Source organism: Callithrix jacchus, chromosome 6 (genome assembly GCF_049354715.1).
Source record: "Callithrix jacchus isolate 240 chromosome 6, calJac240_pri, whole genome shotgun sequence".
Taxonomy (NCBI): domain Eukaryota; kingdom Metazoa; phylum Chordata; class Mammalia; order Primates; family Cebidae; genus Callithrix; species Callithrix jacchus.
In genome coordinates this window covers 57,795,813-57,813,566 of record NC_133507.1, presented here as the reverse complement: position 1 = coordinate 57,813,566, position 17,754 = coordinate 57,795,813, and the positions used below count along the sequence as shown (strand labels likewise).

The following is a 17,754-nucleotide window of genomic DNA, read 5'->3' as shown; positions in this document are numbered from 1 at the left end:
CGTCTCATAGAACTTCTTTTGATTTAACAAAGCCTAAGCTTGTTGCTGTGTTCATTGCTTAGTACAAAGTAGATCTTCACTGTGGCTGCTTCTTACATTGCATACACATAATCTTGTTTAAATTCCAAGATCTTTCTTTATGTTTTTTAAATGGAGGATTTCTCTAGATTAATTCATTATTATTTTTCTTGATAAATTGTATAGGCAGGTAAGAGAAACCATTTGTTGTATTAAAACATTGTAGCAACTAACACTAGTTGTACGTTATAACATCTTAGATAAGTGAAAAATATATTTGATAAAAATGGTAGTACTAAATGTATTATGCTTAACTTTTTTTAAATGGGGACTATGAGCATTAGACTGTACTGTGCATAATTATCTTATATATTGCTAACCTACATAAATGCCAGTATGATAAAGTACCTTTTGTTCTACTAGTAACTTTGTTAGGCTTAATTGGAAAAGATCCTCTATAAGTTGCTTAGCCAGTAGATGATGCTAACACTTATCACTAAATATTTATTTAGAATTGATATTTGAACATAAATTATTTTTCCAGGGAAAAATGTATTTTTTCCTAGAGACAGAAATCTTTAGTTGTTTTCTTAAGCAGATGATATGTAAGCCCAAGGCAGTGCTTAACCCATAAATTACAGAAGGGTCACATTTTGGAAACTTTAGCTATTTTGTATCCCAGTGGGATAGTCTTTGGTTTTATTACCAAAAGGCTTATGTGTTGACTCATTTCCTTTACCAGTATGACAATTTCCTGCACACATTTAATGCTTTGGGGAAGATTAGAATACGTTAACTAAGATGTTTAAATGTGGTCTTTTTTCACTAGAAATCTTGAATTTTCAACCATTTTATAGCCTAGCTTGTTATCCATAAATAATTACTTGGGTTGTCTGCTTTAGTTGTTCTGAAGCAGATCTGTTCTGAATACAATATTAGTTTCCCATAGTCTGTAAATAATGTCTTTTTACTATTCTGGGGTATATGCTTGCATCTTTAACCGTAGTAAGCTTACTGCATGCACTGGATGATTGAGTGACCTGGTAGATTTTTTGTTTTGTTTTTTGATGTTTTTTTAAAAAATACTAACCAGAACATGTAGTTTTTAATTGTGAACAGTACTTTAGCTTTAGCTATTCGTAGAATGTATTTGCTTGACTAACTTATGGCCTTTTTTGCTAATGCTTCATGGTTGTCCTGCAACCATTTAGGACGCTGCATTGGGATACAGATCCATCAGTTCTTCAGCTTCACTCAGATTCCGATTTGGGGTATTGAATAGATTTTCTACCTTCCCTGTTTTATAATGAATTTGATTCTTTGTGAAACTGTCCTAATTTTATTTTGCTTAAGTTTGTAATATTGTATCATGTAGTAATGACAAGAGTTATATTTTACTGTGACACCTCATTTATCCAGTATCTTTAATGAAAGAATATTCTCTCCATGTGATGTTCTAGTTACCCTAAGTCCATTGAAGTGTCCAAACTTTTAAAATTATATCTGTATTTTTAAGATAAGTTTTCTAAGAGTTATTTAAAAACTTCTCAGACTTTTTCTAATACACAGTCTACATGAAATTGAACCTTTTCAGGGTTACTTGGTATGGATATTAATTTATTTTTCTATATTAAAATTCACTGACGATTTCTTAGATTTTGAGAGTAATGGAGATGCTGGTCCTTACACCATTCATTCATTACTGTTCATTCATAAATCTAGAATAAATAAATGAATGAATGGTTGAATCTAGAATAAATATATGAGTGAATGGATGAATAGATTACTCTTCATAGAATGTGTAGATGAATATTATTAATATAATTGTCATTAAGTCTCTATTTTAAATAGATTCTTTTCTTTCATTTTTGTTTTCTTTATTGCTTTTCTTTTTTATTTTTATTTATTTATTTTTTTTTTGAGATGGAGTTTTGCTCTTGTTACCCAGGCTGGAGTGCAATGGCATGATCTTGGCTTACTGCAACCTCTACCTCCTGGGTTCAGGCAATTCTCCTGCCTCAGCCTCCCAAGTAGCTGGGATTACAGGCGAGTGCCACCATGCCCAGCTAACTTTTTGTATTTTTAGTAGAGACGGGGTTTCACCATGTTGACCAGGATGGTCTCGATCTCTTGACTTCGTGAGCCACTGCGCCCAGCCCGTCTCTTTTGCTTTTATTTTTTGGCATATTTTCATAGGGAAACATTAGAAAAATAATGCTTTATAGTTTCTGTATGTATGTCTTTGTTTTTTAGAGTTTTAAAACTTGTTCTTTTAGAAGTTAACACTGTAAGCTTATATGTATGGTTTTTAAATTTTGTTGACATAGAGATAAGATTATTCATCCATTCATTCACTCATTTTATTCTAGATCCTAATGCAAATTTTAAATGTTTGCTTGCCATCTTGCCTGACTCAGATAGCCCTTTTCCCCTGATAACTTATACCTTCTAAAATATATGACTATACCTTTTGGAATTGTGTCTTAAGTAAGAGTAAATGAGCCTTGATTTTAGGCATATAAGAAAAATACATGAGTTTCTCGTACATGAACTGGAAGACCTCTTTATTGGCCACATTGAGGCTTCCCCCTCCCGCCTCCCATTGTTTTCTTATTTTCAGTAAAAGTGTCTTTTGGATAAGTGAGGTATTACTTCCCTACCCACCTCCTCCTATAAAATCTTGGAATATTTTGTTTGTTTAATATTGTGGGGTTTTTTTGTCTGTTAGTCTCTATATGCATTCACGTTGGTAACTTGTTTCTAATATAGTTGGCTTGATGATTTTTTTCCAGATATGTGAGTGATTTACTTTTTTATATAATTTGCATCTTAAAAATCAGAATATAAAGTTTCTTATTTCAAATTTTATTCTTAGACTTCTAGATTACTTCAGATTACTTAATTTGTCCAATTAATTCTTTGACTATGCTTCCCCCCCACCTTTTTTTAAACTAGAAGAGACATTAAAAAATTGCTATGGCCCACATTTTTTTATTACTTTATACTTTATAATACTTTATTGTTTATGCTTTATTATATTGTACAGGACTTGGATTTAGTTACTAAACAGAACTGAAAAGAGTATTTATATAAGAAAAAATTTCTCTTACCAGTGATAGCCTGCTTCATATTCTGGAAGTTACAACAGTGTCTTTATTGCATATCTTTTTAAGGCAGCTTCATAACTGAGAACTTTTTTGGGAGTTTGGAAGTGTACTTTATTTGGTTTAGAATTTAAACATCTAACATAATAACCAATAAAAGATCTCCCAGATAACTAATAAAAGATATTTTTCTTTTCGTTCATTTTCCTCAGCCACAGCGCTCTTCCATTATCAAAAAAGAATGTATTCCTTATATTTAACTAAAACAGAAGTGATTTTAGTAGATTTGTGGTATTCAGAAGATCTGTCATTTTAGTCTAGGTGTAGAATATCTGAATTTTTTTGTAGTTTGTCCATATATGAATCAAGGGCAGTATTGATCATGCAGAGATTAGAGATTTAAAAGTTTTAAATATTTCTTTTTAAAGTTCAAATTGATAATGTAATTCTCCATTTCTGCCAAATAAAAGTAGAAAAAAGGCTTTTAATAGGAACCTGTTTTTCAGTTGTAAAGCTGAATTCTCCTTTTGGCGAGATCAACTAAATGTGGTCTGAGTGATATCCATGTCTGATTCTTCAAAAAAAAGTCCAGAAAGAACCATATCCCAGCTGAAACCAGTTTCTTTTAACAACCTTATTCAGTGGTCCACTCTGAAGTTCCTATCCTCTTACTTCATTATTGCTTACACATTTATTCTAAATAATGAAATTACTTGGCTTTTTAAAATGAAAAATAAAAATACTGAATGATTCAGAAATATCTTTTGCCTTTGCTACCTTCTAATTCTTTTGCTAAAATACAGCCAGTTTATCGTTAATCTAAAATTTCTTGAATAAAATGGATTTAATTTAATTTACAATGTTGGGTGCAAAGGACTGTTTACTTCTTAATTTTGAAAATAACATGGTTTGATGTAATTAAAATGTATTGTTTTTATTCACTTAATTTAGAAGAGGACCTATTAAACTTGGAATGGCTAAAATCACTCAAGTTGATTTTCCTCCTCGAGAAATTGTCACATATACAAAGGAAACTCAGACTCCAGTTATGGCTCAACCCAAAGAAGGTGAATATCTATCCTTAATATAATTGTCATTGAGCACCTATGTTAAATACATATTCTTTTTTTCTTCCTTTGGTTTATCTTTTATGTCTTTTTTCTTTTGTATTTTGGCATATTTTTTAGGGAAACATGAGAAAATAATGCTTTACAGTTTCTGCACTGTGTCTTTCTTTTTTAGAGTTTTAATACTTGTTCTCTTAGAAGTTAACATTGTAAGCTGTATGTGTGGTTTCTTAATTTTGTTAACATAAATTTAAGTCTTTGAGTCTTTATATTGTCATTAATGTATACTGCTTTTAGAAGCCAAAACGCTTAAGCATAATTTTGAGCATGATTCTTCCCCAAAAAAGAGTGGGTCCCACAGTAAACAAAGTCATGTAAATTATTTCTGAATAGCATAGTGTATCCTGATGTTATTCATACTAATAAATGAATCTAGACTTAATTTTTAAACTTTCTCTTTTATGATATAGGGGCTGTATTATGTTGATTAGTTAGTAGCCTGTAATTTGTGTAAAATATGGGGAAGTAAGCACAGACATAATGAATGTGGAGACCCTTTGGTAAAACTGGAAAGCATTAAAATAGCTAATGATTCAAGCATAAGGTCCTGTGATCTCGTTTTCCCAGTGAGGCTAATGAATTTATGTCATCCAAAAAAAAAAAAAAAAAGATTTATGTGAGATCCCTAATACACTTCGGTATCTTACCCGAAGCTTTTGGGGCCATATATATATTAGAATTCCAAATATTTCAGATTATGGAAAAGTAATAAAATTGTATCATATGTGAAAACTCTATTGGTATCTTGGTCATTAATATTTTGGCAGCAAAGCATATGAGTATACTAAGTGAAATAAGTAATGACTATAAATAGCTTTATCTCTGGTCATGTCAGTGTTTACCACCAAATGAGTTGTGGATTTTAGAGCCGCTAACAGTTTGGGAATAGAAATTTTATTAAATGTTTAAATTAATTTATTTTGTAATTTTTAATTAAATTATCATGTTTCTCCATTAAGGAAAAACAAAAGTTATATTTATTGCAGAAAGCCAAGAAAATACAGGTAAGCAAAATGAGGAGAAATCCTTGAAACCCTGTCTACTACCAAAAGAAATTTTTTAATTTTCATATTTGTATATACCTAGGAAAAATTAGGATTGTGGCTGGGTGCAGTGGCTCAGTGCCTGTAATCCCAACACTTTGGGAAGCCAAGGCAGGTGTATTGATTGAGGTCAGGAGTTCAAGACCAGCCTGACCAGTATGGTGAAATCTTGTCTCTACTATGAAATTCTGAAAATTGTCCAGGCCTGGTGGTGGGCACCTGTAATCCCAGCTACTTGGGAGGCTGAAGCAGGAGAATCGCTTGAACCCAAGAGGAGAAGGTTGCAGTGAGCTGAGATCACACTACTGCATTCCAGCCTGGGTGACACAGCGAGACTCCATCTCAAAAAAATAATAAAATTAGGGTTGGTAAAACTAGAAAGCATTATAAATAGCTAATGAGTCAAGCATATAATTACAGTTTCAAAATTTTGAGGAAATTGATACAACATTTTTGTCCGAGTACTTTATTTTTATTTATTTATTTTTTTGAGAGGAAGTCTTGCTCTGAGACCCTGGCTGGAGTGCAGTGGCACCATCTCAGGTCACTGCAACCTCTACCTCCCAGGTTCAGGTGATTCTTCTGCCTCAGCCTCATGAGTAGCAGGGAGAAGAGGTATGCATCACCGCTCCTGGCTAGTTTTTGTATTTTTGGTAGAGACAGGGTCTCTCGCCATGTTGACAAGGCTGGTCTCAAACTCCTAGCCTTAAGTGATTTGCCCACCTTGGTCTCCCAAAGTGCTGGGATTACAGGCATGAGCCACCTCACTCAGCCAAGACTTTCATTTTTTAAAAATAGTTTTTTCTAATTACTATAGCCGTATATCATAGAGAATTTAGAAGTACAGAAAGGATATAGAGAGGAAACATTTTTGATTCTTCTGTGTATGATCCATTGTTAATATTTTGGTTCCAATGAATATGTCTCCAAACTTCTTATTTAAATTGGTGACTAAAAATTATAACACCAAGAAGTGCCTACCACGTATCAGGCATAGTGTGAGACACTTTGCATCATCTATAATGCTGTCACCAAAACCCTGAAAGTTAGGTATTGGTTTTGTTTACACACAAAGAAGCTGAAACTGAAAGAAATAGTTTGTCAAGTGTTACGTAGCTAATAGCTGTGATTGTAAACCAAATCTGACTGATTCTAAGGTGTGCTTTCTCTCACCACTGAAGCAGCAACTCATGTTTTTATGATAGTAACCTATAGTAAGTAGTTCGGTTTATATTTAGCACTGATTCTATTTGAATTTGAGTATAGTTTATTGAGTATTTGCTGTATATAAAGGCACTAGATTATCCTTTCTTTGGATTTGTTGTCCTTTTAGTTACAGGTTGAGGTATATAGGTGAAGGAAAAAGAAAAAAATTGTATCCTGATACCATGAAGCTATCCTTAACCTTTGGAAATGTTTATAAAAATGAGATATTCGGGCAGTATCCTTTGGGGGAAAAAAATGAGATAATTTCTTTTCTATATCATTACAGTTATTTTCATGTCTGGAGCTCTTACATTAAGTTTCTTTTCCCAAGTTATGTAAGTTTTAGAAAGAGGGAAAGAGAAAAACCTTGAAATTAAGATTTTATAATGGAAACACTGTGTGCTTAACTCTTCTTTGCTTACCCATCACTTTAATACCTTGGCAATCAAACTTCGCCTGGTTGGTTCCCATTTCAGAATTATGTAATGAATTCCACAACTCACCATGAAACAAAATTGGTGAACTCACAATTGGAGTGTAACAAACAGCAAATTAAACTTGGGTAGGCAGTATAATCCATGCAGAAGTAATGTGACTTACCAAATTGAAGCTAAAAATTGGTCATAGACTTAACTCTTATCTTTTTTTTGTATGTTTTTAAAATAAAAATGGCCAAGCCTATTCCTTTAAAAAAGCGGTTTTTATTCTGCCTTGTTTTTCTTATTCCTTGTTCTAGCCATCTTCTTGCTTTCAAGTTTACTCTATAAGTTGGTAGTACTGTTTCTGAACTGCGGTGCTTTGCTATCTTAAAGCACCTACTGTGAATAAAATTGACTAGTACCACATGACTTCAGTCAATTTTCTTCTCTGCAGGTGAAAAGCTTCTCTTGGCAGGAACGTGGTGCCCACAGAAATACTCCTGGAAAAGTTACTTTCTTTGCCTTTTAAAAGTTTTAACTCTTTTGAAAATGGCTTTATTTTTTCTTACCTATTTATTCTGTATGGGTTTTTTTTTTAAACTATTTTTTGAAAGCTCATTAAAGGAAAAAGAAACCCTGAAGTTTATCTAATTTAATCAGCTTGTTTACATCTGAGGAAACTGAGGTTCAAGGAGATTAATTAGTGGGCCTAAGTCCACAGTGTGAGAGAATATTGGGCATACATCCAGAAACTGGCACTTGATTTTTAGTGAAGCACGATTTCTCTTATTGCATTCCACTTTCCTATCTGTGAAGGAGTTTGTAATTACTGTTGGTATTGGCTTAATAGCCAAATATTTTTCCTCAATACCTGTTGATTAGCTCTATAGCTTGGCCAACATGGTGAAACCCCATCTGTACTGAAAATACAAAAATTAGTCAAGTGTGGTGGCACACACTTGTAATCCCAGCTACTCAGGAGGCTGAGGCAGGAGAATTGAACCCAGGAGGCAGAGGTAGCATTGAGCCAAGATCATGCCATTGCACTCAAGCCTGGGTGACAGAGTGAGACTCTGTCTCCAATAAATAAATAAATTAATTGATTAAAATGGATTTTTAAAAGATTCTGGAATGAATAACACATTTAATAAATTAGTTTTAGCCCTCAGAGGACCTATAAGGATATAAACATAATTGAAAATTGAAGCATTTGTTCTTAATCTTGATTGAAAGACTTTAATCAGCAAATCTGAAACCCTGGCCTCAGAAAAATGTAATGTTTGATGAGATGACAGATAACAAAGTCTACGTAAGGGTGCTAATACTGCCAAATAAAACCCAAATTTTATATAAAAAGGACTATGGCTGGGCAAAGTGATGTGCACCTGTAGTCCCAGGGACTCAGGAGGCTGAGGCAGGAGGATCACTAGAGCCCAGGAGTTTGAGGCCAGCCAGGGCACATAGCAAGACCCCATCTCTTAAAAAAAAAAAAAAGACTACAGAGAGACAAATTTTGTGTTAAAGGAAGTGGTATAATTAAACTATTAATCCTTTCCCCCCCAAATTAGCATTACATCTATATTGAAATAATTTCTGATTAAAAAGTCAGCTGTGTATTTTTCCTTGAAGAGCCAGAGAAAACCAGGTGACCTGGCATCTTATTCTAGATGGTGTAAAAAAAGGAATGGATTCCATTGGTACATTCATGAAGCTTTGTCCCAGCGAAGATTATCTTAAAGATGTATTTGATTTTAAAGAGTAAAGTATAAGAAGGTGAAATTATGCACAAATGGATTTAAATAGAGTGATTCAAAATGAAACTGCTCCAGAAAAGAAGGGATTTTTTGAAAATGTTAAATGAGAGCCAGGCGCAGTGACTCACGCCTGTCATCCCAGCATTTTGGGAGGCCGAGGTAGGTGGATCACGAGGTCAGGAGTTAAAGACCAGCCTGGCCAATGTGGCGAAACCCCATCTCTGCTATATAAAAAATATATATATACAAAAATTAGCCAGGCGTGGTGGTGTGTGCCTGTAATCCCAGCTACTCGGGAAGCTGAAGCCGGAGAATCACTTCAACCCGGGAGGTGGAGGTCGCAGTGAGCCAAGATTGCACCACTGCACTCCAGCCTGCGCAACAGAGCGAGACTCCATCTAAAAAAAAATAAGATATTAAAGGGAAATTATTCCTATGTAATCTGTATTTTTAAACTAATGATTTAAAGCATTTTCATCTAATATTTTCATAGATGTTTGTGAAGTTATTCATAAGTTGAAATTTTCTAAAGTCAAATCATATTTTTATATGCCACAAGTGTCCTGACTTTTAGAACTCAGTGTCATCTTCCTTTATACCAGGAATAATCAGACTACCTTGTAAATTAGGAATTTTTCATAGGATATTAAATTATCTTAAAATGGGATGCATTTTAAAATATTAGAAGAAAATATGAAAATATTATAGGAAAATGCTTTAATCATCAAAGGAATATGCTTTAATCATTAGTTAAAAAAATAGAGATTACATAGGAATAATTTTTCTTTAATATTTTCTTTATTTTTTTTTTGAGACAGAGTCTTGCTCTGTTGTCCAGTATAATAAAACTATATAGTAAATTGATAGACAACAAACATATTTCCTAAACAACAGTGCACTAACGATGGGATTTGTTTTTTTGCTTCATATTGAGATATAATCATTTTAAGTGATAGATTCATAAGTAGCAATGTTTGTTCAGTAAGGATTTTCTAAGATACTGTATATTATCTTTTAAATGTCTTGTAATATTTTAAAATAATTCAAAGTATGCTTTGTGACTTACCTTAGCTTACCTTAAATACTTAAATACTCTTAGCTTACCTTAAACGTATCTTAAATGTAAACTGTATCTTAAATGTGCTGTGAGGTACAGATGAGAAAACTTGTTCTGAAGGCTTCTTCCTTTAGTTTAACAAAAGCTACCCATTTCACAGATGATTTAACTTTGATTAACCTACTCCATTGTAACAGATTATTTCAACAACTGGAATTTCATTCTTTAGTAAAAGGTGAAAAATTTATACGATCTGAAGAGAAACCAGAGTATTTGGAATTTCATTCTTTAGTGTTATTTCTAGGTGCAGCTTAATTTACAAAACAGCTTTTCTTTCTGTCTCTCCAAAATATGTCACAATTTTGATGTTAACTCAGTAAAATTCAGTGGTTCATTAAACCTAGTTTTAGCATTCATTTACAAGAGATTTGTCATTTTAAAAGTAACTGCTACTTTTATGCACTCTTTACTGCTCAGTTTATAACCTTAGATTACTTGTCAGAGAAAGCATGGAGTTAACCACTTAGCATATTATAATGAATATTCATCAATAAATTGATGTGACTTGGCAACCCCATTTTTCAGTCTTCCTGCTCTGTTACAGTCTTTCCCAGTTTTAAATATAGCTCATCATGTAATAAGGACTAGCTTAGAAAATCTTTAGACTGCAGTTTTATATTTTTGGCCATGTTAATAGTCCTTTGGTAGCTATTATATTAGCTTATAACAAGAAAAGCATATTTGTTTCAGAAGAACATCCTTTAATCTGATGTTATTGATATCAGACATTTTTGTGAAATACTTGGTAAATATTATAATTATTTAAGATTAGCCTTACAGCAAAAATATCACATTTTACAGTTTTTAAGAACAGCAGTATCATTTGTTTTTATTTTCCTTGAAACTTATTTAATCATTTTTATGAAGCTTAAGTACCAATTAGAGTTTTAAAATCTGGTTTTAATCCATGTAGAAAGGGAGGGTATGTACTTTTATTCTAAAATAAAACCCTGAGAGCATGTATTTAAATAGTTGATACTCATTATTCAGCTACAACTGAAATAATTTAGATGGACAAATAGGCATGCCAAATGCTGTTGAGTACACAGATACAGATCACTGTCTGACATACTACATCTACATTTTAAATTTTAAAAGGAAAAGAGAGTCTATAAACAAGATCTTTTCTGTTAAATATGTAAATTATGAGGTCACTTAGCACTAAAGTACTGACCATATGCATTATGACAGGAATTTGACACCTGTCATTGGAAATGGTACTTAGAGGCCGTATAATACAACAAAGTTGAAGGAGGAGAATAAGATGTGGGTAGGAGGCTGTAATTTATAATTCACAGTGCTCAAGAATGACCTGTCCTGGGTGACTCAAAATCCCTATCTTTGATTTTAGGATTTACATACAGTGAACTCTACTAGTAAACAGACTTGATTAGGATAACTGGTAGCATTAGCAGGAAGTGGAAAATATATGTATATTCTAACAGTGAATTTTTAGTTGAAGGAGATGTTCTGTTCTAAAAGACAACTTATAAGTTAAATGTAATTAAATTATTTTATTACATTACACCTGCAGGTGACTTTATGGAAGAATTTCATTCTAATGCTTGAGTGGTATCATGTAGAATTGCTACCAGTTATACTATTTTCAGATTAATAATTCGTTGTACATGAGAATTCATCTAAAAAGGAGTAGTGTCTTTCTGTTTCTCTGTGTGATTATTTTGCCCCAAAAAGCTTTCATTTTTTTAAGTAGCACAAAAGCTGTAATTGGCATGCTTTGTAAGGAAGTGTCAATGTGCAAGAGAATGGCGATCACTAAGAATTCTTTTACGTGTTCTTTCCCCTTTGCACCACCGCCTCCTCAGCAGGGTCACTGAGATCACTAGCTTTTCTTGAAATGGCCATTTTCACTGGCAGGTGCATTATACCCTGTATTTTCAGATTGTTTTTCCATTCTGAATGTTTGGCAGGTTGATTGCTCTGGCTGCATTGACAGAGAGAGGACTGACAAATGTGGTTGGGCTGGCTGAAAAGACAGTGATTACTGTTTTCCTTTGTGGCTGATTGAGGCCCTTGAAAGGAAAAATTTTAACCTTCACCATTTGGTTCAAAAGTATGAGCATATATTGAAATCACTCGTGCCATTTATCCTAGTTCTGTAAACTTGTCAGAACGTAAAAATCGCTCAATTTCAAGTAATGTAGGATTGGCATACGTCATTATCATTTTGATTAAGTTGGATGGAGGTTGTATCATTGTGTGCATTATACAGTGTCATTTAAAGCTTTCTTTCCACAGGTACAGTTATATTTTTATTGCTTGTTCTTCAGAGTTAGAAAGATTTTCATAGCTCTCAAAACCTAACACTGTGTGTGTGGTTTGGCAGCTGGTGTGGCCTACAAGCTGCATTTTGTTTGCAGGGTAAAGGCTTGTCTTTAGGCCTCCTGGAGTGCGGGTAATTGCACAGGCCCACCATTGGGGAGAGACACAGGATTGGAAGCAGTCAAGCGGAAGAATGTTATGCCATCCCATTGCCACCTTGTAGCAGAAAGACGTAATCCCAGCAGTGCCATCTGGTTGTTGCTATCTAGTCAGCTGGCCTGGCTGCTGGGACCATGACTTGGCAGCTGGTTTCCATTCTTGACCATTCTTTTGTGTATGTCGTATATATGTGTTTTAGATAATTTTGAACATGGGTCAGGGAAATGACTATAACTACCAAGTAAAGTCCCCTTATTGAATAGGCTCTCATTACTTGAGCTGCACTCTGCTGCAGATGCCTGCTGCCTTTCCCTTATAGACAAATAACGCATGTGTTTAGGCCATAAAAATAAACATTTTCTTCATAAAAACCCATCTAAATGTGTAGCAAAAGAAAAGGTAGGCAGGGTTATGTGTTCTATAACATTTTTAAATAAATTATTTTAAATTCTTATTTGTGATGTAAGAGATTTAGTAATTTTTTAGAAGTCTTATAAACACTGTATATTATCCCAGTGTATATTTTTATTCACATTAAGAAAACATTAAGTGCTTATTGCCACATCATATAACAGTAGATAATGAGACTTGCATTTAAAATGACAGAATAGAAAATGTGGTCTTATAGCTATTATCTTCAAAATCTGCCTCTCAAATAGCAACCTGAGAGTTAATGTAAGCTGTCTTTATGCCATATGAAGACCCATTAGACACTGATGGTTTCAGATCACAAGTAAGCAGCCAGCTCTGTAGGCTATTTTAGACATTTGATTTTCCTCATTCTACAGCATTAATGTGTCAGCATGCTATATAAAACTATGCAGGAGTTGCATGTTGTTCTGTCTAGAATGATAAATGCTGGCAAGCTTTTAGAGACTTCATGAGGAATTCATCCTAGTTGCATATATATCTTATTTCAGTTTATGTAGCTACAGAATTTAGGGTGGCTGTTGCTGAGGTACCGCATAGGTATATATAAAAACCAAAATGTTCTACTTAATTTTTGACTATGTTGGTAAAAATCCCTATTATTTGTACTTGTTCTGTCCTGTCATTGGTTTACTTTTGCTTTTATCTTGGGAGTTGTGATACCCTCTGAAATACTGTCTCAAAGTACTATTTTCATTAAAATAATTAATTCTATCATTCTGCTTTTTTTCAGATGAAGAGGAAGATGATGATGTAGTGGCTCCTAAACCACCTATTGAACCTGAAGAAGAGAAAACTTTGAAGAAAGATGAGGAAAATGATAGTAAAGGTGTCTTAAAGAATTAAACTTTAAAAAATTTTGTTGATTTCTGTTAAGATTTCATTATTTATGTATTAAAGTAGTATAAAATGCTGTAAATCAAAAAAGTGAATCTGATTGAAAAAGAATGTGTAACATTCATTGATCCATACTGTGATAGTGAGTTGACATGATTTGCCTGACATAAATCATACTTCAAAAAATTATTTGTTTTTCAGCTCCCCCTCATGAGCTGACTGAAGAAGAAAAGCAACAAATCTTACACTCTGAGGAATTTTTAAGTTTCTTTGACCATTCTACAAGAATTGTAGAAAGAGCTCTTTCTGAGCAGATTAACATCTTCTTTGACTACAGTGGGAGAGATTTGGAAGACAAAGAAGGGTAATGTTTAATGCTAAGATTTTTAGCTCCAATAATGTTAAATTTAAGAGTGATAAAAGTTATAACATCATCTTTTTGGGGGGGTTGGTCTTTTTTTTGTAGAGAGATTCAAGCAGGTGCTAAACTGTCATTAAATCGACAATTTTTTGACGAAAGATGGTCAAAACATCGAGTTGTTAGTTGTTTGGATTGGTCATCTCAGGTAAAACATAATAAAATTAGCTGCTCTTAACTCATTTTTAAAATTATAATTAGCAGGTAGTTTTATTTTAATTATGGGAATTTTGTGTAATAAATCAATATGTATTATTTAAAATTAATGGATGGCTCTAATGTTAACATAATCAAGTACTTTGGAAGAAAGATTAGAAACATTATTTATATTTAAAATTCAGATCTTTATGTTACAGGCCAGTTTTACTAATTTCAGTTGCTCACCAAATTCTTTGTGTAAAATTTGAACACATTTTAATTAAATGTTTTAACATTAAAATATTTAAAATAATTAACTGTTCTAATTTAAAATTGTACTAATGTCCCAATGAGCATAACGCTAGAGATGTCTCTCTTGATGAAATGTTAGGTATTTGTATTTTCAGAATAATAATCTGATAAAGACAAATAACTAGGAATATAAAACAGTTCTTATTATGCATAGCATTTCTTTTCTTCTTGATTCTTCTGAGCAGTATCCAGAGTTACTCGTGGCTTCCTATAATAACAATGATGATGCCCCTCATGAGCCTGATGGTGTGGCCCTTGTTTGGAATATGAAATACAAAAAAACTACCCCAGAGTATGTGTTTCACTGCCAGGTATGGTGGTCTTTTAACAGTCTTCCTCAAGTTTAAGAATTCATTGATGAATTAAGACAAGTGCCTTTTTTCTTTTCTTGTCAACATAATGATTTCATTGGATTGGCATTTTACTAAACCACTCCATATTTGCAAACAGATGTTAACAGAAAACTGAAGACTTCTCAGTTCAACATGATATGCCTTTTGTAGCTTTTCTGACATCTCTTATAATGTTTAATCACACCTAAAGTCCTTTGCAGTTGTGATTCTCTGTTATGGTGATTGACTGTATAAAAGGAATCTTTTATAAAATGTCTTTCCTACAGGGAGTTTCCCAGGAACTTATTTGTGAATATACAATTAGGTGGTTGGCCCACTGAATTACTTATACATGGCCTGAGGAGTTGGAACTAGATGGTTTTAAGTAGAAACACATGGTTGAAGTAGAAAACAGATGCAGATTTTTAAAGCAGGTTTACTAGAAGGTTAGAATTTGCAAGTCTTTTCTGGTTGCATAAGTTAAAATCTTTTAATAATGTAAAATCTTTAGTAAACACTTCTTTGAATCAAACTAGCATGTACTCTACTGTTGAATACTGTCAGAGGCTAACGTAACTGAAATAACTTTGCTTTCTTTGATAAATTGGTTAAACATACTTATGTAAGCAGTCATTACATTTGACTTTTAAACAAAAAAGTATCTTAAAGATACTTTTTATATTTCTGAAACAGTGAAAACTTTTAATGAATTTACTTAGTTGTTATCATAACCTGTAATACCATATAATGAAGAAATAAATGTTTCAGATAATAGATTGATTTTTAGAACTTGTCAGTCTTTTCCATTTGAATCTCAAGTATAAAAATCTTACTTATTTGCAGTCAGCTGTGATGTCTGCCACATTTGCAAAATTTCATCCAAATCTTGTTGTTGGTGGTACATATTCAGGCCAGATTGTGCTTTGGGATAACCGTAGCAATAAAAGAACTCCAGTGCAAAGAACTCCACTGTCAGCAGCTGCACACACAGTAAGTAAACATGTTGATTTTTATTAGGCTTCTGTGTTCCTTCACTCTTAGCTACATACTTAGCAGTGCCCATCAGAGGTGTCTCAGAATATGCTTCCTTTGGTGAATCATTCCTCACTATTTAGCAACCAAAAATGAAGTCTGGTTTTTTTTTTTTTCTTTTGAAATTTATTAGAAACTGATCTCTTTTGAGACAACCTTTTGTTAATAGCAAACTTCACATTAAGAATACCCACAAGTTATGAGACTTGATAATAAACAGAATGTCTATCTATAATTAGACTAAAAAATTTGTTTTGCTTTTGGTGAAATAATCCCTGAAAACTTTCTTTAATATCTCTAGCACCCTGTATATTGTGTAAATGTTGTTGGAACACAAAATGCTCACAATCTGATTAGCATCTCTACTGATGGAAAAATTTGTTCATGGAGTCTGGACATGCTTTCCCATCCACAGGTAGGTTGAACTTGGGAAACTGAAATTTTGATGCAAATGTTATGTTTTAAGTGTATATATACCTCAACTTATGTTTCTCATAAACTGTTTTATAGTAGTGTTACAACAGTTTATAAGCTGAAATGCATTTAATATGGTTTGCTGTGTATTTTACTTTCAAACCTGCTTCATTTAATTAAGGTAGACTTGTATAAATAATACAGTAAAAGAATTGTTTACAAATCAAAGACTGGAAGTTTTTCTACAGAAATTTAAAATTGCAAGTTTACAAACTAATTTTCTCAGGTTTTTCTGTGTAGGATAGCATGGAGTTGGTTCATAAACAATCAAAGGCAGTAGCTGTGACATCCATGTCCTTCCCTGTTGGAGATGTCAACAACTTTGTTGTTGGGAGTGAAGAAGGTTCAGTGTACACAGCATGCCGCCATGGCAGGTAAACCTAAACTGGAATTTGCAATAATTTAAAAGTCTTCCTTTAATCCCATTGAAGCAAGTTGCCTAATTTAAGTAGAAATTTGTTCTAGACCTACTTGTTATTTGTGATTGATTTTTTTTATTCAGGCATATAAAATTATAAGTTAAATACTTTTTTACATAAAAGATAATTTTGGATTTATGATGTGTTCTTGATTTTGTGGGTTGCGGTATGTTGTCGTTTTGTGTGTGTGCATGTATAAGTTAGTGGTAGGCAGGAACATTCAATAGTTACAAGTACAAATGCACATGCCTATATTGACTTAATAGACTTATAAATGAGATTTTCAGCTGTTTTCCCATTTTGATTTATTTGGACTTTCGGCATTGGTTCAGTCTCCTGATAATTGTATAGTAATGTCACATACTTATTTTAAATTGAGTAATATTTCTCCTTCCATTCTGTCTGTTTTGAAATTGTTTAGCTGTACCTTATTGCTTCCTTAAAAAAAACTGAGTGTCCAGATTTCATCTCAAACATAGATCACCATCACTTCAAAGCTTTTGATTTAAAAGTAGCCCACATTGTGCCTCTTAAGTATAGTGTATCTTTGTTTCTATTGCACCATTTCAGATATTAGACTTTTGAGGTCCGATATCAACAGCATGATATTTACAGTTCCAAAAGTACTTATTACTTTAGTAGTGTTACCAAATATGGATGGAATAACACTTAACAAAGTTACTCTGATAAGTTATGAGCACAGAGTTAAGTCTGTCAAAATTAAGTCAAGGCCTGATATATAAACCCATAATAAAATGTGTGTGTAATTGGTCTACTTATAGGAGACTTCGCTAACATTTTCACTTTTATGAAATTAGCAAAGCTGGAATCAGTGAGATGTTTGAGGGGCATCAAGGACCAATCACTGGCATCCATTGTCATGCAGCTGTTGGAGCAGTAGACTTCTCACATCTTTTTGTCACTTCATCATTTGACTGGACAGTAAAACTTTGGACAACTAAGGTATCTAAAATATAGATGTCTGCTATTTGCTCAGGTTTCTGACATAAGGTGGTGATCTAGTACTGCATAGGAATGATGAAAACCTTTTAAATCACGTTTACTAATAGATCAAGACTGCTAAGACATTACACAGAGCCTTAAAACTACTAAATGCTATAGTTTTTATAAAA

General features: G+C 33.1%; 1 protein-coding gene across 21 annotated transcripts in view; it reads left to right on the top strand.

The window, feature by feature from the left end:
* The window catches only part of DYNC1I2 (dynein cytoplasmic 1 intermediate chain 2), a 57,540-nt gene that overhangs the window by 20,289 nt on the left and 19,497 nt on the right, over positions 1–17,754 (top strand). For 6 of the 21 annotated variants that reach the window (XM_008998707.4, XM_008998701.4, XM_008998703.4 and 3 more), the window contains 11 exons: positions 1,230–1,289; positions 4,074–4,189; positions 5,209–5,253; positions 13,393–13,488; positions 13,698–13,860; positions 13,963–14,062; positions 14,550–14,675; positions 15,540–15,686; positions 16,030–16,143; positions 16,443–16,576; positions 17,440–17,584. In XM_008998707.4, the coding sequence (XP_008996955.1) occupies positions 1,230–1,289; positions 4,074–4,189; positions 5,209–5,253; positions 13,393–13,488; positions 13,698–13,860; positions 13,963–14,062; positions 14,550–14,675; positions 15,540–15,686; positions 16,030–16,143; positions 16,443–16,576; positions 17,440–17,584 (1,246 nt within the window). The remainder of the gene's footprint in view (positions 1–1,229; positions 1,290–4,073; positions 4,190–5,208; positions 5,254–13,392; positions 13,489–13,697; positions 13,861–13,962; positions 14,063–14,549; positions 14,676–15,539; positions 15,687–16,029; positions 16,144–16,442; positions 16,577–17,439; positions 17,585–17,754) is intronic. The other 15 variants (XM_008998716.4, XM_008998706.5, XM_002749352.7 and 12 more) reach the window with 3 other exon arrangements.